Source organism: Amphiura filiformis, chromosome 2, assembly GCF_039555335.1.
Source record: "Amphiura filiformis chromosome 2, Afil_fr2py, whole genome shotgun sequence".
NCBI lineage: Eukaryota > Metazoa > Echinodermata > Ophiuroidea > Amphilepidida > Amphiuridae > Amphiura > Amphiura filiformis.
The window spans coordinates 69,586,373-69,612,818 of NC_092629.1; the positions used below are offsets into that span (position 1 = coordinate 69,586,373).

Below are 26,446 nucleotides of genomic sequence, written 5' to 3' on the forward strand. Positions count from 1 at the left end.
CCCAGGGCCCTCGCTGCTGTGTCCATGGGGAAGCTTTTGATATCCATCAAGCGGATCCCTGAGGCTAGCTCCTCACACTCCTTCTCACAAAGTCGTATGTAAGGCGACTCTACGACCTTGCATCTATTCGATGCTGGGATTTGTATATCACCAACCGCCTGCTTGACAGCGTTCTCCGCTTCTTTTGATCGGCTAAGCCTGAGGTAGTCTCTCAGGTTGGACGCCGAGTAAAACTCAGGCCGCCCAACCCTTCTTTCTACCTCCTCCCTGCTTATCGCGTATTTTTTTCCTTTACAATAGTCCGTTGGGACCAGCAGGGGAGACACAGCAGCTGAATGCTCCTCACCATCTGCAACACAGATAAAACATTAGGAAAAATCTGTCTGAATAACTTGTAGCTATTGTAAAAAATTTGCACTTTTTTCATAAAAACTTTTCAGTTTTTTTCATCATTGTCTACAATTACATCAAACCAAACATGTGGCAAAATTTACTTAAAATGTTATAGTGTATATGAATTTTAGGGCATTTAATTAGAACAAGCATGTTTAACTAATCACAATAAGTTTGTGCACTTGTAATGTATATATCACATTCCAAGGATGCCAACTTTTGAGAAATAATATGAGTGCAAGTGAGAACTCTGCTGTCACATAGTTATTCACAAGCAGCCATCTTAATTCAATAGTTTGTCTCTGAGCCCCATGTGCATTAGTCCGCTTTTTGTGCGTTATTTCTGCTGTTTATTTTTATTTTTTTCAAATCCACCACACAAAAATATCACATATGACATCTGACATCTCAATAAAAACTCTTCATCTTGACTATGTGACACCTCCTTGACAAATGAAAAGGTGGTCTATTCTTAACAAAAAGCTTGTCCCACAGATAAAAAAATAATTCCCCAAAACACATTCTGCATTAGGTTTACAACTTGGAAAGGGGTTTGAGACTATGAAACTATATTAAATTAAGGTGGCCTTATGACTGACATAGGGCATCCAACCTGCAGTTTGCTGTGCACATACTTTCTGTCCATTTTTATGTCAATCTAATTAGGATTACCTGATGAGCTACTGGATGCATACGTCGTCTTCTTAGATTTAGCTTTAGGTGTCTGGGGAAAGCAAAACAAAACAAAACAGAAAATAAATATTGAAGTACTGACTATTTGAATCAGGGATTCATCCATAGAATTGAGGGTATGCAGGGATGTGAGTAACCACTATTGAAAAAAAGAGGAACTTTGTTCAAAAAAGATGAAAAAGAGGAAAAGCACTGAAATATGCTCAAAATGGGCCGAAAATGAATAAAAAAGCTGAAAATTTGTCTCAAAGAAATGTCCAAAAACGAGGAATTTAGCTTAAAAGAGTAGATTTCACACCCCTGGGTATGATAGATTATTATGCCCTAAATTCTATGAATGAGGCCCGTTCATGCATTCCATAGCATTCAGGAAACAAGTAAGTTGTGAGATATTGGTTAAACTTTTCATTCATTCATTCATACCGGGAAGGCAGTATGTCCATTTTAAGTTTAAATAGCAAGGGAGAGTGAAAGGAACCTCATTGGTCATTTAACATGGATTTCTGTGGCAGACATAGATTCCATTTAGTGTAAGTTGCGACATGATTGTGTAAACATTACAAATATGCACACACAAAAAATCAGCCCTGGAAGAAGTGAACAATTGACGGACAAAACTGTTACGTTCCTTTGCAAGCCAAAACCACATTTTGGGTGAAGAAGGGGACACTCTCAAGTGTTTGAAACACAATCAGGAGATCATGATTGCCCCATTGAAAAAGGGAGAGTGACTAGTAGTTCTGATTACTAATTAGGACTACAAAACAAAAGCAGAAGCCCTGCTTAGACTTTGAGGGTTAGTCATATTTTTCCTAATCAGTGTAAATAGGCAATGGTTGAATGGTGCTATCATAGCTTTCGCACGATCTGACGGCTCCTGAAGAAACAATGTGTTCTTCAGGCAAATTTAGTACACATCTCTACTGGATTGGTGGTGTCAGAATTGGTATCAAAATTCTGTAGTCATCATGCATGTTCTGGATCAAAATCGATCGCAACCTAATAAGTATTTGAAGCTTTATAATACCATTGATAATTTATACCGAATTTTTGATTCGATATCACTATCACTCCTACAAAAATTATGAGTTGTTGCCTTTAAGCATTAAAAAATTACTTGTTTGACATGTTATAGGCCTAATCAAATCCGACCTACATACGCCAACCAATTATCAATTAATTACCGTTTAGGGCTACAGGAATTAAATATGAAGAATAAATTCTTGAAGTGTTAAAACCAATCCCATAGTACATGTAATAGCACCAAATTAGACATTGTGCTAACTTTAACCTCCAACATACCTCAATGCTTTACAAGAATTTCCCTGCATTAATGTAGGTATTCCCTGTTTGCTTAGGAAATACTGGTATATTTCCTGGGAAACGTGATAACCACGATTACCATGTATGCACTGTATTACTCACATATAAAATTTATTGTGTTTCCATTTTGTCCACTACTTATTGGTTGATCATGGATGTGTTTAATTAGATCAGGACTTGAGCCTGTTTCACTAGGGAATTCACCGATTGTATTTATTAAAAGACAATAATTATAATATATTGTTCAGCTCAGAAGTTTACCTTTTTGGTTTTTTTACTGCTCTTGCCCTTCACACTGGCTGTCTGCAAAGAAATGCACATGAAATAGTTCTCAACTGTCATTGATAAAATTGTAAACATGTTACAATACCCAAGAAGATTCGGTATATTAGTTCAGTTCAACTTTAGCTCAAGTTACATTTTATTTCCAAAAAGATATGTTTGCATCCACAGCTAGTATTTCCTGTGATATCATGCGAACATGTAAAAAATCAAATTGAGGTTATCCAAGTTTAAACATCATTATGTTATGAGGAACCTAAGTGTGTGAAAATATTGGATCCCAAATATAATATTGATAAAATTGGATGCTTTTCGCCAAATATCTATTGGTCTCGCTATGAGTTTTAAAATTTTGGACCTGACTATGTCTCGTCTAATTATTTTAAAACTTGTAGCTCGACCAATAAATATGGGCTCAATGGATCCAATTTTATATCATATCATCTATAGTGATCAAATCTTTAAATTCCTCAATGAGGGCACACTTCAAGAATTTTTTTAATGTTTAAGTAGTGTGATGTTGTCAGTGTAATACATGCCTAGTTATATAGTGTGTTAAATTTTGTATAGTGTGTATTATGACCAATCTATTTACCTCATTTAGTAATTCACCTTCTGACATGTTGTTTAATATCACAACAGCCCTAGCACCATCTGCATCCATTTCCAGTTCTTCTATTGAATACAAATTAAATAAAATGACATGGTTATTACTGTTAAGACAAAACTATGAAATATTATACAAATAATTTCACAATTTGCGAGGTCTTTGATATTTTTTTGCCAGATGTATTTTTCTTGAGAAGATTGTCAAACACCACTATGATCGTCAAGGGACCACCATGAACAGAGACGAGGGGTAATACAATCTCAGTCACATGCTTGACGATCTTCTCAAGAAAAATTACTAATATGTATGTCACATATTTCAAAAAGCAATGGGAGCACATGACCTTGGATACAATAATGCAACTACTGACCAATCACCATGATTCAGTGGGCATGGTTGGATTCAATTTTGTGTTACACACATGCAGGCAATCATCGCGCAGTGTGGGCATTGTAAGTCAAGAAATATGCATCCACATTAAAACCAGCTGCCTAACTCATTAAGTTGCATCATATGGGCAGGTTCATTACCAGAGGATGATTTAAGCACTTCCCACCAGGCCACTGTGTTGACTTGCGGTTTGCACAGCTGTGTGAGTGAACATGACACCACTGCTCGCACATTGCATTGACGGGCATGGTTAAATTTGAATTTGGACTGATATATTTAAAATAAAAACGCATTCAAAATGCTAGTCGATTTCACATTTTATGTTACCTACAGAAGGTGTGAATTATCCTTTATGCATACATCACTTTTGTTCTGAAATTGACCAAGTAAATAATGACACACGCACAATTCTTAAACAACATCTTTTGCACAGAATTCAATGGGATTTGAAAAGTAAAGTGGCAGTTGAAACTTTTGTGATAACACGTTTGCAGTGCATGATGGGGTTTCCGTAAGTCATCATCTGGTTCATTACATAGTGGCATATTGGAAGAACAACTGTTATGCGCACCTCAGTGAGAAAAAAAAACGAGTTTGAAAAAAAATACCCATTTGTAACAAGGTTGTTGCACTTGCATTATACATAGTGGTGTATCGTGCAGACTATGCTCAGTGGCGGCACCAGCAAATTTTTTCGGGGGAGGGGGGCAATTAACAAATTTTGCTCAAAATTGGCGCAAAAAGTGACAATTTACATAATTTTGGTGTTTTTATCTCAAGGTGCATCATCATACAATGGCTTTTTGTGCACGATACACCATTACACATTCTCTACTTTTTATATCCCAATTACATTATTTAATTTAATTTTCAGCTTTGGGACTTGACGTAATACTTCACACTAATACACACATTTAGAGCGTACCGATTCACTATGGCCCATGTCCTGGCCTATGCATACAATCCTTCTAACACCCCTCTTCATACATCCCTGCACCCACCCACATAGGCCTACACATCCTATAACCCTGCCACCCCACACACACTGCCATCCCACACCCCACAATATACTGCACACACCTCAAATCAAATTGTCAAAGCATTTGGGGCATGAACATTAATCACATTAAGTTGAATTTGGCACAAGAAACATTTAATAAAATGTATGTCGCCAACTCACCACACACTGTAACTCACTGATTTGTGGTAGCAGAATGTACAAGGTAGAAGGTAAAACACAGGAACCGCAATTGGGAGCAAGTTTTGATTTACAAAATATTTTGAGATTGCCATTGATGGAATGGCTGGAAGAATCAGCAATCAATCAATCATGCATTATATTGAAACAACAAGGATGCAGTATCTGCGGACCTTGGCACTGACAGTCCTGGGAATTAAATTACCAAATCTGTCAAAAATCAGGATGTCCAGAAACTAATCATTCAAAAATACATTTACTTACCCTTAAGGGATGGAATAGTCAGATGGGATATATCTTTGAAGTCTAGCATGCTCATTTTGTATTTCCTGCATGAAATAATGATAATATAAAATAATTCATGTATTATATTATATTAACTACCGGTACTTATTAATAATTTACTATTCAATACTCAATACAATTAAAACAAAATGTCTAACATTTTCATAAAATATTTTAATAAATCTTAAAGGCAGAAGAATGGGAGACATGTTCAGGGTCAAATTGAGACTTATTGACACTTTCACTTGAAACTGGTAAAATGCTTTTTAATTTTCCCTCCCATTTTTCTTGATTAAAAAAATTATTATTTCACTATTTCCAACTCTGGAAACTCACACGGTTCAAGTCAGAAGAAGTAAATTGACGGTCATGTGTGAATACAAAGTAGTGTGATTATGCACACAATTCCCCTGTTGCGTGATGCGGCACAAACATGCGTGTATGTTCAATGCAGTCAAGCTGCATTTGTATAAGGATATTTTGTGCATAAATTTGACATTTTTTTTAGTAAAACATCAATTTCTGAGAGTTTCTTTCAATACGAATATAAAAAAATCTTGGTGGCTATCAATGTGTAAACAAATTAATTTTGCAATTGTCACCACTTCAGACCAAAACTGATGGTTTCACCAGACTTGCAGACGTTTCACAAGGCAATTATGGTAAATTTCTACCTAGTAGATTGAATTAACCAGACCAGCAAAATCCATATCATGGATGCTATCCCCAACAAGCCATCTGATATTCGCTACTGCCAGTTTGACATGGACAGAGACAGACAGACATACAAATCATAATAATTATGGATGACATTAAAAAATAATCAACAACATCATTATGCCAAAATTGACATTTTTCAATAACATAGGATCTTTAGTGGTGCATACACTTGTCTTATAATAGAAATTGTTAATTGCCCTTTTGAATAGGTGGACATAGTTACACCATTTAACAATTCACTCTCCATATCAAACAACCCTCAACCCTGGCTAAAAGAGTCAAGAAACACCATAATTTGCACAAAGCGGCTGCAACCCCAAAAGATCCAAGAATTGTTCAAATGCGAAACAAAATATAACTTTTCATAGTATGTTGAAAAATTGAAAAACAGTAAGGTACTATATCAAACTGGATATTGCGCCCTATAAGAAATTGTTGTATGTACAGTGTATGTATAATAGACATTTAAACAGTACTAGTAAATTAACTTAAAAACTGACATGCATAACATTAGTTGGATGAAATTATTGGATTTTGTTATTTTTATTGTTGGTACAGAATACAATTAAAAATAAAAAGTAAGCACATACTTAGCCACTTCTTGGACGCCGTGGATATCCTCTACATCCACACTTGCTGGGCAGGTTTGCTGCACATGTCCGGTAGTGAAGGTTCTGAAAATATTGATTTGTTTATCATTATCAGTAGTTTAGTATCATTCACCACTGTGGTCTGTAACAAAACAATTTCTGTATAGGCTTCTATCACATCTGTGGACACCTTTGTTTACTTACACATTGCTATGTACATGTAGGCTCAGGGTTTGCACCTACCTTGATTGGTCCTCTGTTTCTGCTGGGTAATATTTTGACCAATGGCAAGTTCTAAGACTAGGGACAAGAAATTTGCTTGCATGAAGGGCGTTTGATGCACCATAGTTAGCATTTGAGTGAAAAATTAAATTAGTGATAATGCAATGAAGGCTGATGACAATTGAGCACAAATAACCATTACGTCGTTGCACTTAGACAATTTTAAAAGAGGTTTGTGGTGTACGGTCACATCTATATTGCGAGGACACTCCATATCTACTGTCTCAGCTAACTCAAAAACATAACTACATGGTGTCCCAGAATGATCTATACCGGGAAAGTGTGATTTTGATAAGTATGAAGGGCATTATTAATGGCACTATTGTTTTAAATTCTAAGATCTACACATATTTAACTTTCTTAGAAATTTTAGATTTTAGAAATTGGATGTTTCTAATAGAAGTTACAGGATATTGCGAAAAATTGTGAATTTATGGTTTTCACAAATCAACCTATTTTGAAAATCTGTAAAATTACCAACTGTTCAAATCAAAGTTATTTGTAAAATGTTACATGTACGTATTTTTGTCCTTATACTTTCCTAAATAGTCGATAACTATCGATTATTTATGGTGTTATTAAGTTGTTACGCTTCTTTGTTGGCAGTTTTGAAAGATAATGCGGTGTCCGAGTTTCATAATTTCAAATGCCGGCGAAGATAGGTTTGTCATGAAAGTCTAGAGAATGATTGTCCTTAGTGTCGAAGAATGTATAATTTATGTCCACAGTATATTGGCAAATCGACAGCTACGTACGTACGTACGTAACAGAGAATATTAAAATTGACTGCGGGGATCCTTGAGGAAGTTAAATTCTCTGTAATAATGACATTTTTGGGTAAAAATTGTGGTAAAAATATTACATAAAAAGTATGTTTTAACCTAAATATCCGAAGTCATATTGAAATGTTTCACTTAATACCATATCAAGAATTGTTCAGTGTTGTACGCTCTACATCTGTGCCAAATTAGATGTATTTCCTACAAAAGAATGTAGAATTTCTCCAACGTCGGGACGATGGTGATAAAGCATCCATGTGTTTATGCCTTGCGCTGTAAATTACAAAATTAAGTTTTTGTCCATTTTCAGTAATATCAAAGGCACGCCAAAACGCATCAAGCAATTTCCATAAAAATTAGAGAATAAGTAGGTGACATGTGGGTCATTCCATGTCGAAACAGATTGAGTGTACACCCACCCTCTTGGATTTTGCTCTCCTTTGGCTCAGGGTACCTTTCATGGATCCCTAGGTGAGGTCACAAGAAAAAATTCAAATTCCATTTCGTTTATGAATGGCGGGCAATCAAAGTTTGGCGACCTCGACCAAAATTGTGAATTTAAGGGGTCCAAATGACAAAGTGCTCTCTTTGAGGGGTACTTTCTTCTTAATTGAATCAGTTGTGATCCTCTTTTTGAATGTGGTCACTCACTGGCTGTGTCTGAAATACCTAATGCCAAAAAGATAGATTTGAATTTCGTTGGGATTTCAGAGGGGGTCAAAATCAGCACTTCGTACTGTTCAATCAAATTATCTTGATTTTGAAGGACCCATGATAATGTCCCAGTGCACTTATAGGTCCTAATTATGTTCAGAATGGATTAACCATATGCCAATGTCTATGAGCAATTTAAAAAAAAGAGAAATTTCTAGACCCCTACAGAATTTTAGGCCACCCCTAAAGTGGTTCAGCCACAAATGGCACTTAAAGTCGGCAAATTTTGACCCCTAATAACTTTAGGTGTACACCAGATATGAATTTCTAGTCTTTTGCATCTGAAAGAATGTAGTTTAATGTTATTAGGAACATAAGATTTGTTTTGTATTTTTTGTGTTTTAGTATTAAGTTGACGCTTTCAAAAATAGTCATTTTTTTCTAACATACCATGCATACAGGATACGGTACAAAATGCCAATTTTAGTATGATATTTTTTATATTTTTGATCACTTTATAGCCATTTGTATTATTTATCCTGATATTTCAAGTTGCTCTTGAGTCAAGTAATAAGAAAAAACTACTTTCTAATCCTCTGTATGGATTTTTCAGGGGGTCACAAATGCTCTTCCTGGCAACGATGCACATGCAAAGTACAGGTTATGGGGGTCAAATTTTCAGAATGCTCCCAATTATGTCAAGTAATATATCAAATTACTCAGTATGGTCATGAGGATTCCAAAAATGTATAGTTTGTTATGTGTCAGACCTGTCAGGAGGGCGCTATGACGAAAAATGTTCATAGGTCAACGACCTTTTTGAAAGTATCAAAACACAAAAAATACAAAACAAATCTTATGTTCCTAGTAACATTAGACTACATTCTTTCAGATGCAAAAGACTAGAAATTCATATCTGGTGTACACCTAAAGTTATTAGGTGTCAAAATTTGCCGATTTTAAGCGCCATTTGTGGCTGAACCACTTTAGGGGGCCTAAAATTCTGTAGGGGTCTAGATATTTCTCTTTTTTTGAATTGCTCATAGACATTGGTACATGGTTAATCCATTCTGAACATAATTAGGACCTATAAGTGCACTGTGGCATTATCATGGGTCCTTCAAAATCAAAGATAATTTGATTGAACAGTATGAAGTGCTGATTTTGACCCCTCTGAAATCCCAAATCGAAATTCAAATCAATCTTTTTGGCATTAGGCATTTCAGACACAGCCAGTGAGTGACCACATTCAAAAAGAGGGTCACAACTGATTTAATTAAGAAGAAAATGCCTCTCAAAGAGAGCGCTTTGTCATTTGGACACCTTAAATTCCCAATTTTGGTCAAGGTCGCCAAACTTAGATGGCCCGCCATTCGAAACGAAATTGAATTTGAATTTTTTCTTGTGACCTCACCTAGGGGTCCATGAAAGGTACCCCTGAGCCAAAGGAGAGCATAATCCAAGAGGGTGGGTGTACACTCAGTCTGTTTTGACATGGACTGACCCATGTGTGCCATTGTATTGCACTTATCAAAATTAGATACACTCTTGACTATGTATTTTTAAGAATTTTTTCAAACACAGTATAGATCATTCTGGGACACCCTGTACCTGTCAGCAGTCTCTAGCTACAAGATGATAGTTTCATTCTGTTAATGCTTATATGCCTTGTCTTCAAAACATCTCATACAATCGTCCTGCTGAAGACTCGAAACAGTAATTAAATTGAAAATCATACTTACTCTCTTTCCTTTATCAGCACATCCTTGCAGATGTACTGCACCCCCTTCTTCCTTGTATCCACTGATACATGTAGTATCAGGCACAGGTACCACTGAAGAGACTCTGCAAAGGCATGTTTGACATAACAGAACATGCCTGCAGATGGGCGTGTAGCACCTGTAATATAAAGAACAACCGGTTTTTTTTTACTGTTATATGACAACTTTTAAAATAAAACAAAATAATAATATAAAATTGCACTGATTGATCATGTAACTATCATATCACATGCCAGGTACACATGGGCTCCAGAAATCAGAGTGACTTTTAGTACTTATTACTAGAGCATCAGCAGGATCTGGATCTGGATTGGTTACTCCATATTAACAGGTACCTGCATCTCAACAAAGGTTTTGAGTGACCTTTGAATTCCTAAGCTTGGTGTGAGGTGCAAAAAATATTCATGGAGTAATTAAGTGAAATGGGTCCGGATGGCAGTCTTGAAGTCAGTAATGTACAATGTAAGTAATTGCCTTATTTCATACTTTTTTTTATAAATGGGTGGCCGAAATAGCCCTGTCTCAATTCAGGGCTATTTCGGGAACACTATAATGATGTAGAAGGCCAAAATAGCCCCAATAATAATAAAACTATGGTCACAGTTCCTATATCTTTGTGGTATATATCAATAGAAACTCATAAAAGGTGTTCTCAAAGATTTCTGAGGTAAATGCACATAAACGTTTAAAATAGCCCATCATTATTTTTCTGATGGCTGAAATATAATCCCATTTTTGGCTTCTGAAATGGACCTTACTGAACCACAATCTTATGGTAAATGATGATCAAAACTTCCTACGTTTAACTATTACTACTATTAATATCAGTTAAATAAGGTATGCAACCATGGCATTTTGACTTTCTAAAAATACCTTTGTGTGGGCGGGCCAGAAAATTTTCAGAAGTTTATTTTTGCACGGTCCGGGTGTAAACATATTATATTCCTGTGGAGCCTATAGTGTACCCTTTCAATCTTGTTAACAACAAGGGGTCATATCCATACCAAAATTAAGATAGAAAAGTAAATAGTTGTGTACCAAAGCGACAAATCTTTTTTCTTTCACTCACCATCAGGTTTCCTGGTCTTTTTCTTGTCAGTTTTCTTCTTCTTCTTTGCTGGTGTTTCAGCCTGCAACCAAAACAAAAGTTTTCAAAAAGTTGATTTCACTCATTTTCTTGAACCAGAGAACCTATAATTCTAGCAATGCAAGGTGAACTCTGGCTTGCACGGTTAGCATTACAAGGGAAAAGTGTATATGTGCAGAAAACACCAGCAGAAACTAAATGATATACAATCTAATCCATGTTGCTGTCAGTTTACAGAAAGCACATGATAATACTTGTACACTGTATGACCTTGAAGACATTTACCAACAATATTCAGTTGATCTTTGCTTTTGCCATGACACTTTTGGGGTCCACCCAATGGCACCCATACTAAATCAGCGAGACTTAAGAGTCAGCACATAGCCTAGTGCTCATGTCCTATAAGGACTGTGATAGTAAAAATTATATATCATGCAAAGATGCTGATGGTAAATGTGATCAATGACAATTAACCGATTAGCTGTCTTGAATTTATGTATTGAGTGAAATAATTGCACTGACTTGTACGATATGGTCCTGCAAATCCAATCATGCATGTTTACCTTATTTATATTTTAATGTAAAACTGTTTTCTATGCAAAAGGTGATATCCGAAATTTTCAAACTTTGTGTGTTGGAAAGGTCACTAACATATCTGCCCTATATTACTAGCTTTTAATTGACACCCTGTTCTTCATATTTGACAAGTTCTATCAATTTAGAGCCTCAATCCAATAGTCTCACCTGATAGTGATAGTGGGGTATTAAAAATATCAGAGGAAAGATTCACTGTAAAACAATTCAATTTTGCAAAAGATAATGCTTGTAACCATCCAGTACTCAAATGCTGGGAAAAACAACCGCCAAAATGAATTACCATTACAAATTCACAAACAAAAGTTGTAAAAAATACCTTCTGTGAAGTACTACAATAGGTATGGCCAATTATTGACCAGGGGGCCTATTGTGGCATGAGCAGAATTTATTATCTATGTATAGTCAATCTAAGTGATGAAACTTGACAATATGACTATCAGCATGTTCAAGATATGCATTTCTTTAAAAGCTATGTGTACTGCACCTGATTGTCTGTGTCCATTCCCTTTGAGCGTGTATGCGGAGGGGAAAACATCAATGAATTGGAAGATGACGCCATGGTGAAAGGTAACACCTGCATTTGCAAAATGGAGAACAAAATATGCCATATTTCTGATTAAACTCATATTTTATCAGGCTTGGGGATTTTTAATTCTTTTTGATTTAAATCGGATTTTTTAATTTTTGCTGAACCATGAAATGACAGCCTATGAGTATGAGTGTATCTTTACTTACATGTACTTCCTTACTTACAGACTGACTAACCATTTGGTCTAAAATGGGCATATATCTCAAAATGCCACTAAGGTATAACCCCGCAAGTAGTGTCAAATGAAAGAGAGAAAAGTAGAGAATATAATAAAAATATTTTCTACCTGGGGGTGGTACTCATGATAAGCCCTGGGTTAGGGTGCATCTCTTGCCCCTCATGTTACCCAAATTTCTTGTCCCTAGTCTCAAAATGTTCCATTGGTCAAAATATTACCCCATACCAAATTTAAAATTATTCAAGTCGTTTAGGGGGCCTCCGTGGCGTTGAAATTGTTGGTCAATGGCCATACCATATGCATAAAGCAGCTATTTTGTTTTGCATGGTTAACATTAGAAATTACTGCTGCCTTATGTATTTTGTTCATGTAGTCAGGACTATTAATGAATCAAGATGTTAAAATAGTCCAACTCAAAAAATAAAACATAAGGGAGCTATCTACAGAGGTCAAGTTTATGTAAACATAAATGGCTGCCCTTTGCTGTATTTACTGTGTAATTGTGAATTTGCTTCGATATACATATCTTTACTGTTTTCGTGCCAACTTTGACCTATTAGGCTGATACTACTACAGAAGAGTGATCGCACACTTGCAAGTTGTACAATTTCTAGACCTTGCTCAATTTGATGAGACAGTACAGCATCATGTTAAATACGTTTAAAAAAAGAATGGAAGGCTAAGGTCCTTCAAATCTTCAGACCGCAGCTCTCAGCAGAGATGATTTTCTTGAAGTTGTGAATTGCATTAGTGAGCAAACTCAGAAGTTAAGTTTAAGATTCCAGAGCATTGTAGATGCTAGGCCAGATGAATGGCAAAACTTTTGTTCCCAAAATCTGCTTGAACTTGAATTGAGGTTCCAATCCAAGAACTACATGTACCTCATGGAAATATTCATAGGCCTATACAAAGGTTAGTATGTGAATCATATAATTTCAAAAAGTGCCAGTTAAATCATATTACATAAAAGAAAGTTGCAATGTAAAACCAAACAAAATGGTACACTTTGCAGTTGCATTCTCCAGTGACATTTGACTAAGTACCAACACAGGAGAAGCACTAGCTTAAACGGCAACAACAAAGACAATGTATAAAGCTGAATAAGGTAAATGATCATGCCAGTACCAGTCGGAGATACCCAAATCAAGATTTGAAGAACCTCAGTCCTGTGTGTGTTGTCTCATCAAATTCAGCAAGGTCTAGATGCAAGTGTGTGATCACTATAGTCTGTAGTAGTAACTATCAGCATAACGGTTCAAAGTTGGCATGGAAACAGGAAAGTTATGAATATTTAAGTAATTTCACAATTACACAGTAAAGACAGCAAAGGGCAGCCATTTATGTTTACATAAACTTGGTCCTTGTAGATAGCTCCCTTTTGTTAAATTTTGGGACATGAGCTTTTTAACATCTTGAATCATAATAGTCCTAACTACATGGGCAAAATACATAAGGCAGCAGTAATTTCTAATGTTAATCATGCAAAACAAAATAGCTGCCTTATGCATATGGTATGGCAATTGACCAACAATTTCAACGTCACGGAGGCCCCCCTAAACGACTTCGGAATAATTTTAAATTTGGTATGGGGTAATATTTTGACCAATGGAACATTTTGAGACTAGGGACAAGAAATGTGTGTAACATGAGGGGCAAGAGATGCACCCTACCCTGGGTCAATATTCATATGGGTCCTTTTTATATCTCAAAATGCCAAGAAGGTACATTTATATGTATTGTACCCCCGAGTGGTGTCAAATGAAAGAGAACAAAAGTAGGGCCTAAAGAATATATTACAAATAATATTCCCACCGGGGGTCACACTTCTCATAAGACCCGGGTCAATTTTCCTATTTTGGGTCCTTTTCATATCTCGAAATGCCAAGAAGGTGTGACCCCCTGAGTGGTGTCAAATGAAAGACAAAAAAGCAACAAATATACTAGTAATTGAAATAATTTCCCAATCAGGAGTGACACATCTCAAAAGACCTGGGTCAATTTATTCATAATTGTGTGTTCTTTTCATATATCTTGTACTGCCAAGAAAATATGACCCCCTGAGTGGTGTCAAATCAAAGAGAAAAAAAGTACAAAATATAGAATAAAAATAATTTCCCCACCGGGGGTGACACTGTTTATATTAGGGGTGGTGCAATAATTATGTGTACCCGGGGTGAATTATAGGGGGGCAAATATTTTTGGCAGGCCAGAAGGGGAGCAAGCATTTTTGGCAGGTCAAAAGGGGGTCAAGCGATTTTTGGCAGGTCGAAGGGGGGGGGGGCAAGCAATTTTTGGCACAGATATTTTGGGTACCGTTTCTACATTACGCCCTAAAAGGCATAGGAAAACGTTAGGAACACATTCAAATATGCAAAATTTCCTGCTCGCTGCGCTCGCATTATATGATAAGACAATTTAAGGTTTTAAATTCAGGTTCCCTAAAATCTTGCATGTGTAAGGGGGGGCAAAGATTTTTTGGCACGTCAAAAGGGGAGGGGGCAAAAGGTTTTTGGCACGTCGAAAGGGGGGGGCAAAGATTTTTGGCCTGACCAAAGGGGGGGCAAACATTTTTGGCAGACCATTTTGAGAATTCACCCCCAGGGGTACACATAATTATTGCACCACCCCTTAAGGCCCTTCGCATTTGATTATTGTTGAAGATTTTGAAAAGGGGACGAGGTGACTTTTAATTATTAATTTATATATTTTATTTTATTTATCTAGTTTGAACTATTACAAGCAACTATTGACTCGTTTTGACTAGAGCGGGCAGCATTTAATTATTTCACAACAATATTTGATTTTATAAATAAGTGAAGGTGGAGTCAGTACTCTTTGTTCATTCATCATTATTGTTGATATTATTAAGGCCGTATAAAATTAATGTTTTGGTTCTCGTCCAGAGGATTTTCATGAATTGATGAGGGAGGGAGGTGGTTTTTTTTTTTTTTTTTTTTTTTTTTTTCAATGTAAAATTAACATTGTCAGTAGTTTTTTTTTTTCTCCAACAGTGCTCGAGGAAACGATGAGGCCCTTTTTTTTTTTTTTTTCAAATGTGAGATTCTGAGGGATAAACCCCCTAGAGTACCACAAAAAGACTTGGAAGTGATGCTTGTTCTCTAATAAACTTATTTATATGTATGAAGATTTCATAAATCAATCCAAAGTCTAAAAAAATTGAAAAATCTAAAAAAAAAAAAAAAATGTGACAAATCCCAGAAATTGAGGAGGGAGGGGACGAGAACCAAAATATTAATTTTACACGGCCTAAAGTCAGAAAATGGCAAGTAGAAGTAGTTGAAAGTTATTTTAAAGGAGAAAATTAGAGATAAAAATAAAATAATTAATTATTTTGAGATTTTCAATTTTGGACGCGGGCAGTAAACAGGAAACTAATAATCAAGTGCGAAGGGCCTAAGACTTAATTAGGTCAATATTCCTATTATGGGTCCTTTTTACATACTAGCATGTGTAGCAGGCTGATGGTTTATACAAAATAATGTGGATGCACGATCCGAAAGTGTTGAGAATATTATGTCGGAAACCATATATTGTAGGCCTATATTAGCCTAAATTTTACTTTACTTGCATGCACATTAATATTTTTCATTAACCATACAACTGCTACGGTATTATGCCTACACATGTTAATGACTTGTTCTGAAGGTATAATTCAGAAATACTATTTAGCTCGTTGAATCAACGTTGAAATATCAACCTGATTTCAACTTCAGGTTGAAATCACGTTGAAATCAGGTTGATTTGCATTTCAACGTTGACATGTCAACTTGTGCCCAATGGGTTGTTGTGTAACCTACAATTTTAAGTTTGAAAAGACCGAAAATGACTGCCCAATTGAAGGCATTTGTGGACAAGTTTTGACCTATTACCCGGTATTGCTTTACATAAAGCATAAAGTTGCGCACGCAGGGCCGGCAGGGGGGTGTCTGAGGGGGATGTGCCCCCCCCCAGAAGTGAGAAACTTTTGCAAAATGAAGACCTAATTGAAGCCATTTGGTGGACCATATTTGTGATTTTTAAGATTGTGTTATTTAAAAATACAAAATTAAGTTCAAAATGGTTCTTTTTACTGAAATTGTTTAGTTCAAAACACACATATATTTTTCATCTAAATCTTTGATTTCCTTAGTTCACTAGTTTGGTACGATAATGAGAGAGTCATAATTTTTCGTGTTAAAATATTAAAAAGAAATTAGAGCTCTTCAAACAGGGGAATGTCACAGGCTGATTGTTCTCGAACCTCATTTGACCTTCGCAAAAAAGTGTCTACCTCCTGGTCGATTACGCAAATTCGTACGGATTTTTTCGAGTCATATCGGTCATATTTTTCAGGCATGAGACTGCACTTTCCTAAAAAAAACTGAAAAAACTGAAAATGCGCGTGAAATTGGGCAAAAAGTACCAAAAACAGGCTGAAATTAAATAAAGTTGCGGAAATTTTGACTATAAAAAAACTGAATTCAGTTTTTAAACTGAAAATTCTCATGCCTGATTTTTGAATTAGGCCAAATAAAAAAATAAACATGTTTCACATCCCCTCCCACTTCCTTTTTTGAGGTTTCCTCAAATATCTTTTTATTTTTTGAAATTCAGTTATAACTTTTCAAAAAATATGTCTAGGAAGTTGGGATGCTTTCTATAGCCTTGTTAAGATACAAGAAACATTTTAGGAAGGTTTTGTGATCATTGGAGGGGGTGTAATTCTCAGAACAACAAATAAAAAAGGGCCTCCTCCCTTTTCCAGGCATTATTGTATACACTAAAACAGCTCTAAGTATGGGTATTTACACCAATTTTGCGATAAAAATAGAAAATAAAAAGCCCCTCTTCCTCCTTTTTTTTTCGCAAACCCGGACGTGAAACATGTTTTATTTTTACTTGGCCTTATACTGAACGTGTTATTTGAATTACTGCCGAAAAATGGAATTTAACTTTGTACCGGTACCAGGGCCGTAGCAAGCGGGGCGGCCGGGGATGCCTTGGCCGCCCCACTTTTTGAGAAATTCGTTATGTTTTTCTTTATATCTTTATTTCAATTTGGGCATATATTAGTAATTTGGCCGCCCCATATTTGTGATGGCCGCCCCACATTTTTCAACCTTGCTACGGCCCTGACCGGTACTGTGTTTTTTTCCGATTTGTTTACTGAAATTTGCTACTTCACGTGCATAGGCCTTCTTCAAATAGCGGTACCGTACGAAGAAATCGTTGCTCGATAAATGATTGCAGTATGACTGAAGTCTGGCTTGCATGCTTGCTAGGACACTACACTCCCATGACTCCTGCATGCCTGAGCTGCACTCTGCACTGATGACCGATATATGCAGTGCACCGTCACTGACAGTCATGTCATGAGACTGACTGAGAGTGATCATGTATAATTCATGAATTGTATCGTATTAGGTGTAAACGCAATGAAACGAACTTACTTTGCAGATGAACAGCTAGGTAGTCGGCACGGTTCTTCTTCAAACTTTCCAGCATTCAAAGTAAATATTCGAAAGAAAGCACCAAACTTCAGCCAAGCACGTACTGTGATCAGTATGCAGCAGACCGATCACATGTGCACACACGAAATGCGCCGCGAAATTCCCTGTTTTTTGTCAGAATAATGTCGCTATCACATGGAACGGGCGCAAAGTGTCAAAGACATCTAGGCGCAATGGACGTATCGTCATCTCGCGGCTGCTGTGGTACTACGAACCTACAAACGAGATTACATCGTTTCTGCGATTCGGTGTTCCTCTAACAATACTTACTCCCGCCGGAGATTGTAACACGCACGGCCATGCGACATTTCAAGAAATTTCACGTCAATACGACATATTATACGCCAAGTTGTTTAACTCTAAATGCCTACTTTACGTGATGCACGACATTTACACGTCACATGCGACATACAGTGAACAGAATATTAACATGATTAAAGCGAAAGTCAGGTAAATATTGTTGATCAAACTCAGCACTGACGATATTATTTAACCATATCATGTCATTGTTTTCTTTGAGAAAAGTGCTTTGTGCCTCATGCAAGCACGAGACCATAAATAAATAAAGTAAATTAAACAGAATTAAATATAAAACTTCGAAGCACCAATAGTTACATGGATGCCTATACATATTATACATTGTTATTTTGGCTAAGTAATATGCGACCACCTCAGGTGATATCACCTGAGGTGATATCACCTGAGGTGGAAAGTTGTATGAACATATCCTTGTCTGCATATATATATGACTTGATTAGTGCCTATATTTAAGAATAATTATGAAGATACATTGTGAGAATTTATACAAAGTGTTTATTATTATACAATCAATGTTTAACTATATATTTCATTTCCAATTATTTAAATGTTATGGATGTAAATTGTGCTATAAATGCCTGTGCACTATAAATCACTGTCCATTTTCATATACATATGGGAGAACAGAGGATTACTTCTTTTATCCAGTGAAGGAGTAACCCAGGTGATAGAAAAAAGGGAAACAAAATGACCCTTCAGATGGCTTTCCCCCAGTACCCCAGTAAAAACTTATTACGAGAACGTCCAATTTTTGCCCAAATTTGGTTGATTTTTACCCCCTCCTGAAATTCACTTTCACTGATGCCACCCGAAAAAAATTCTGGTGCTGCCACTGACAACTTAGTGTAACCAGCATCCATTTTGTTGGCTTAAGGCAGTCCTGAGGCCATTTTTTTGCGGGAGCACTGCAGGCCTTCTCAAGAGAAATCTTAATTCTAGCCAAAAGCAGACCTTTACCCCCCTGTACAATTGATTTTAGGAGCCAATATTTTGGACAAATTTCATAGAAAATTTGTCGTAATCAGGGACGGTTATCTATAATTCTGATATTTTTTACAGACCAAGCAGATCTGCCCCTGACTATAGGCCTGGTAATATCACAAATCCTTTACTATGCTTTGAATATGACTGCCTTTCATTTCAGTCCCATTTATTTTTCAAAACAAATGGGACCATCCGTCACAAATGGGAGCTAATGGGCTGTAATGTTGGCAGAGATTGTTTTGAGATATGGCCCATTAAGGGATCTAAAATGAGCGTTTATTGCTTTCGACAGTATTTTTTGTGGGACATGAGAGCACCTCAGACCTATCGAATTGCATTCTGAATACTGAAGCATGTCTTTCTGATATCAAATAATTTTCATTTTTGAAAATCACAATATAATACAAATTTTATGACAAATTATAAAAATTTGATATTTTTCACATTTTTGATATATAAAGTCCTTGAAGTAAATTATATAAATCTAATGATATATTCTTAAAGTATATGTAGCAGGAAGGAAAAGTCGACGGTCAATTGAAAATTTTGACCTTTCATATTGAAGATATGGATTTTTTTCCCAAAAAGACCTAATTTTTTTGGTGTTTTGGGAAAAAAAAATCCATATCTTCAATACGAAAGGTCAAAATTTTCAATTGATCGTCAGCTTTTCATCCCACCTACATATACTTTAGGTAGAAATCATCAGATTTATAAAGTTTACTTCAAGTACTGTTAAATATCAAAAATATCAATTTTTAATGATTTGCCATAAAATGTGTATTAAATTGCGAATTTCAAAAATCAAAATTATTTGATATCAGAATGACATTCTTCGTATTCAGAATGCAATTCGATATGTCTGATGTGCTCTAATGTCCCAAAATAAATACTGTCCAAACGCTCATACCCCAGCCCTTAAACCTCTCAAAAAACAATAGAAAACAAAGAATTTCCTAATAACTCTTTTACTGATTTTTAATTACTTTCTTGCAAACAAGCAACAGGGGAATGTAATATATCAATATGAAGCTTATTTTTAGGAAAACTTGCCTGTCCAATATCTCAACTAGTGAAAATGCTGACATTACAGCCTATTTCAGTCCCCATATGGGTCATAGTACAGTCAGAATTAATAGGTAAACTTTCACAGGAAAATTTTCTGGACATGTGACACCCATGGGCGCAGACATATTAGCATTATGGAATGTGACCCCGAGCACAGCGGGTGTTCTTCCAATGTATTTGAATAGGAAGAATTCTTCCTTTGATGCAAAATAAGTTACTTGTTGCAAGTTAATTATGTTATGATAAGAGTTTTCCGTAGATAAATATTTTTTTCCGTAGATAGATATTTTTGAAATTACGTTTTGATGATATTGTGAAAAAATTAAGATAACATAATATTCAATAAATTTGCAATGCACAAATTCCTATCAAAATTGCGATCAAAAATACTATTCCAATTCAAAATTACTAAGACTTGAATAGCGAGGTCACCACCGGGGGTCAGAGATCAGGCTCGAGGTTATACTCACATTGATACACATTGGTCATGTGTCCAGAAAATTTTCCTGTGAAAATTTACCTATTAATGTTGACTGTAGTATTATGTACCATCATTGTTGTCCTGTCTATACACATGAAGGTTCCATCTTGTGTAGCTTCTTCCTTGGCATTAGGGGCTGGCATTTTCTTCAGAAGGGGAATGTCCCATATATATGGGGGGGGGGGTCATAAATTTGTGGGAAAAAAATAGGAGGGGGATATAAAATTTTTGATGACCAAAATGTAGGGAGTCACAAGATGACCACAGATAGTATGTTTATTTTATTCAAAACATGTGATTTCAATACAGTTTTAGCATGTTTAGGGGGTAAGGTGTATCGGTGGTGATGGTGGGGGAGGGGGGTCATAAAATTGTTGTTGCCAAAATTTTATTGAAGCCGACTTTTTGTAAATTTGGGACTCCCCTTCCGAAGAAAATGCCAGCCCCCTTATCAGTGGTCATGGTCATTGACTTTTTACAGACTGAACAATAGCTTTCTTCTTGCCAAGTCTAGTGCAGTCCTAATTGAATGGTACATCACTGTAAAGTCAAGTTCAGGCATATATTAAATGGGACTTTATGTCATTTCAGATCCGGGCATTTGTTTGTTTGTTTGTTTGTTTGTTTGTTTAAACGGTCGCTTTGTATGGAGACACGCTTGTCTGAACATGTGGGTCACAGTAACATGTATATGCCATCATTTTGATGAGTACTGCTTTACTACACATTGAATGGACTTCCTTTCATTTCAGTGCCATTGATATTAACACTTAGCGATGAGTTCGGGAAGAACCTACGTAATAGTGAGCCTCCATCGTAGTAAATTGTATATGTGCCATCATTGTTGTTCAGTAAATGCCGTGATTCTCCATCTTGTGTAGCTTCTACCTTGGCATCGCCAGTGGTCATAGTATGGCCATTGACATCTACAGTTTGAACTACGGCTTTCTTATTGCGATTTTCACCAGGCAGTCTTAACTGAATGGTACATTGTTGTGGGTCAACTTCAGGCAGGGTATTGAATGGGCTTCCTTTCATTAAAGTCCCATTTATCTTTACAGACACTGGCTGTGATCCTCCGTATGAGCCATAGTCAATTGTATATGTGCCATCATTGTTGTCCTGTACATGCAATGACTCTCCATCTTGTGTAGCTTCTACCTTGGCATTGCCAGTGGTCATATTATGACCGTTGACATCTACAGTTTGAACAACAGCTTTGTTCAAGGAACGTCTACTTAACAGTCCCAATCGAATGGTACATCGTTGTGGGTCAATCTCAGGCAGGGTATTAAATGGACTTCCTTTCATCACAGCTCCATTGATCTTAACATGTAACGGGCCCCCATATGGGGCATATTCAATTGTATATGTGCCATCATTGTTATCTTGTACATCCAGTGAGGATGCATGTTGTTTAGCTTCTACATTGGCATTGCCAACGGTCATTTTACACTTACTGTTATCTACTGTTTGAACAATGGCTTTTTCCCATGAATCACCTAACAGTCCAAACTGAATGGTACATAGCTGTGGATTACATTTTGTACCTTGTAGTTCATCAAAAGTCACAAGCTGATGATGTTTCATGGAGCTCATTTCTTGATGATTATCAGTACATCGTTGGCACTGAAAAGAGCCACAGTCATGACAAAACCTCACAGCTGGATCATCTCTATTGCAATTTCCACAAATCTGTGCTGAATTAAAGCTATGTTGGTACTCCTTTAAGCTTTCCACGTTGAAGTTATTTGGCAGGCTGTCAACAGTACCTCCTGGTAAAGTGATCAATTTGCGACATTTTGGACAGCCAAGTTTTGATCTACCAGTACCAGCAATGCGTTGTAAACAAGCTTTGCAGAATGTGTGTAGACAGGGCAAGCATTTGGCTTGATGTTCAGCATTGTCATATGGCTCAGCACAAATGGAACAAGTTAGAAACTCATCTTTAAAATCTTCCTTCCTTTGAGCTGGTGACAAAGAAGTAGCCATATTGTTGGTCAGATTATATTATAGATTTTAGAAGTACTATGCAAAAATAGGCACTTGCTGTCTTGAAATTCATAGCCATACAAGCCGATATGTGTTAAACCAATACATTGAATAAGATAGATCCGCTCTTTTACTTGTATTTAACCCAGACAGCTCAGGTTAACCAACGGAGTAGAATTCAGTTTGAGCAATGATCCTGATCTTTTTACTTGACCTAATAGCTTGCACGAAAACTATACTGACAACACTATACACCGTACAGCTACATGTGCACTGTTGATACATGTACTATTAACCTCTATATCCGGGCTCTATATTAACCATATGTTTAATATTAATATTACTTCTATATATTTCATGCTACATTTTATATTCACTCTGTATATATACTTCCTTAAAACATGTGATTATATAAAACTAAATCATATACCATAAATATTAACACTTTACTGCTGGAATCTTATATAAGCAGAAAAGTTGTTTAAAATTGGATTCAATGTGAATAATGACACCAACAAAATTTTAATTTCAACTTTCAAGGTAGTGCATTCAAGTGTAGCATTAAAAGGGGGTGCAATAAACTTTACTAGTAGGTTAGTAAGGGGCTGTGCAATAATTATGAGCCCTGGGATAGGGTAAAAAATTTTTTTGGGGGCAAGAATATTTTGGCAAACCAAAATGGGAAAAGTGATTTTTGGCACACATTTACATGGCACCTGTTAAATACCATGCTCTATTAAGGTTTCATACATTCTTAGATAATGAGAAACAATCAAAGGAAATGTTAGAAAAATGTGAGCCATTAATTAATTGTGTATATGCACAGGCACACACTCTGTGCACGTACTGCGGTGTGGTGATTTTGGACACTCTTGTGGGTTGATACATTTGTATTTGCTTGTATTTTCCAACATTTTAATTGATGATTTGTTATAAAAATAGCAAATATTGTGAATATTTTTCTTGTGTATGATAATAAATGTGCTTGCTGCTCAAGAAATTGTACAAATAATGCACTTGTACATGTGAGATGTTAATGCGTCTCTAATGCACTTCCCCTTGCGGTGCTTGTGTATTAGACATTATCAACATCTCAGTACACATGCTTTATTTTGTACAAATTATTGACAAGCAATCAAGTTCTTGACTATTGAATCCCTCGGCTGTGTATCATGGGGTTATGAAGTATTCTTGGTTTGTCCCATGTATGAAATAGGTTAAAGGAGGATTTCGTGATCCTAGCATCCTCTTTTTATGACATTTTCAGTAGATATCCACGAAAAAAGCATATCCCTAAAATTTCAGTTGATTCCAATTTTGCGTATTTGCGAGTTATTCATGATTATGTGTAATTACACTGCTCCATAGGCCACTGTTGCACCAGAACGAAATTCAAATTTGATTATATTTTTGCTGAACTAATTAATCTGCAAGAAATATTTTTTATATAAACATTATGTAGCCAGAGGCGTCCAGTGGTATAAAAATCTCAACTTTTTTTGAGAAAAGTGGGGGGATGAGGCTGTAGATCATGAAATGCTCTTTTAATAAACACAAATCACTTGTTGCTTGAGAAACTGTACAAAATAATGCACTTATACTGAGATTTTGATGTGTCTAAAGCATTTTCCCCCGTGGGGCTCATGCATTACAGTCCTTCGTTTAAATAAATCAGTGGAGCGCAATTAATTGCTCTCCTGGAATTGTTCAGGAGTGCAACTTTGAGCACTTAAAATTACACTCCTGGTAGAACTGAGGAGCTCAATTTGTGCTCCCAATTGAACATGAAGGCAGATTGTTTTGCGTCCATATCCCATGCATTTATGAATATGTGGACGTGCGGTTAATGTTTATATACTTATTTATCACAACCTGAAAATATTAAGTTTTTAATGTTTTAAGTTTATTTTATCATAAATAATCTATGTTTCCTTTAACATATGGAAACCTTTTTAGTGAAAAGGGCCCTATCAAAATTGGTCTGAACGCACAGGTCACGCATAGTGAACACAGATCGATACTGTCAACGAAGCACTGAAACCTATGATACTATCGGCCGATTTTTTTACTTTGACATGCGACTCGTTTATCTCTATTTTAACCACTTTATATTGTGTTTTATTGCAAACAAATACACACCTTTATTCTGTATTACTTATTTTACAATACTATGGTTACAGAATAATAAAAAAATTAAAAATTTAATTACAATTTGGCCACAAATACGATAGAATCTACACGAACTTTGCAAAGAAGCTTGTCCACTTTATGCACAATAGCTCACTTAACCTCTTCAGCGGGTTATTTGTTTACTTTCTGATCGATTGGCTTTGCGCATTCAGTGCGGCGAAATGTTTAGGTCTGTGCAAAAGACTAGGATATGACGGCCTGATGGCTAGATTTCAGTCAGACTTCGAATTCACGATGTTTTCTTTCTTGAACACACGCGAGTCTTAATCTGAAGCCACCAAAATGAGTGTTACATCAATGGAAATCGGTCACTTTGAAGAAATTTTACTCAAGAGATCCAAGTGATTAGATGGCACTGTTTATTTTTCTGGTGAATAGAAGCTGACTAGAAGCTCCCGGTTTTTCAAGAAACGCAAAATCTACACTGAAATTTTCGCAATTTTTGACTACAAATAAAAAGTTTACCCCTAGACACGCGAGTCTAAACAAGTTTCGTGCATGTTTATTTTTGAAAAAATCAAAAGATCACAGTATTAGCTCCATGTAACTAGCAGATCCAGGTTATATCACTACAAATTATGTTTCAGTGGCAAGAGATGTAAAAAAAGACCTGATTTTAGCCCGTGTTTCTATAGGAGTTCAAGCGTGGAATAGCTCGGAAAATCTTAGTTCCCCAAAGGTTTCGATATGTAATATTATTGTAACGTTGAATAAAAGCAATTTTAAAGGCAAAATCCTTTATGTCTAACTTTGTACAGCGTGAATGGGGTGGGGGAAGTTCATTCGTGAGGAGCGCAGTGAATTGCGCTAAAGGATTAGAATTCAGGAGCGTCAAGGAGCGTTAGCGCAATTGCGCTCCTTAAAAATGAAGGACTGCATTATATGCATCAACATCTCAGTATGTGTGCATTACTTTGTACTATTTCATTCTCAACCAGTGATACACATTTATTAACCTATAATTAGGAATACAGTACAGAAATGTTCAAATATGCAAAATTTTCTGCTCGCTATGTTTGCATGTCATATCTAGACCATTTAAGATTTGTAATTGGGAATCCAAATATTTGGCATGCGCAAGGGGGGGGGGGGCACAGATTTTGTTGGCAGGCTGTTAGGGGGTGAGGAGGTAATTTTGGCCAATTAGGCAATTAGCAGTAAGATTCTTGTCCAGGGGAATTGCAAGGTAAGGCACCAGAAACAAATTTGTTTGATCTTTGGATCGACCGTCGATGCTGCTTCGATGCCTGTTTTTAATGACTATCAACTAATTAATCAGATTTAACGCTAAATTTATATTGGTCAATTTCACTACAGACGCGAATCACTATTTTATTACAATTAACAATAGTTAATTAATTAATTTCTTAAATAGTAAGGATCGACTAAGCATCGATAGTCGATCGAAAGATCGAACTAATTTGTTTCTATTGCCTAACTCAATTTTTACACGAGAGCATGCCAGGGTTTGA

At 36.2% G+C, this 26,446-nt stretch overlaps 2 protein-coding genes and 1 long non-coding RNA gene across 3 annotated transcripts in view; 1 reads left to right on the top strand and 2 right to left on the bottom strand.

The window, feature by feature from the left end:
* The window catches only part of LOC140146558 (probable leucine--tRNA ligase, mitochondrial), a 136,922-nt gene that overhangs the window by 89,093 nt on the left and 21,383 nt on the right, over positions 1–26,446 (top strand). The window lies entirely within an intron of this gene.
* On the bottom strand, positions 1,052–10,090 carry LOC140171878 (uncharacterized). Its single transcript, XM_072195222.1, has 6 exons — positions 9,942–10,090; positions 6,485–6,568; positions 5,154–5,218; positions 3,287–3,366; positions 2,671–2,712; positions 1,052–1,117 (listed from the first exon to the last, which is right to left on the bottom strand). Exons 1-6 carry the CDS (start codon positions 10,073–10,075, stop codon positions 1,052–1,054), a joined length of 471 nt encoding a protein of 156 aa, XP_072051323.1. The 5' UTR covers positions 10,076–10,090.
* LOC140136698 (uncharacterized) lies at positions 11,052–18,012 on the bottom strand. The gene is made up of 3 exons (XR_011856752.1): positions 17,882–18,012; positions 12,149–12,238; positions 11,052–11,110 (listed from the first exon to the last, which is right to left on the bottom strand). It is a non-coding gene; the product is annotated as an uncharacterized lncRNA (long non-coding RNA).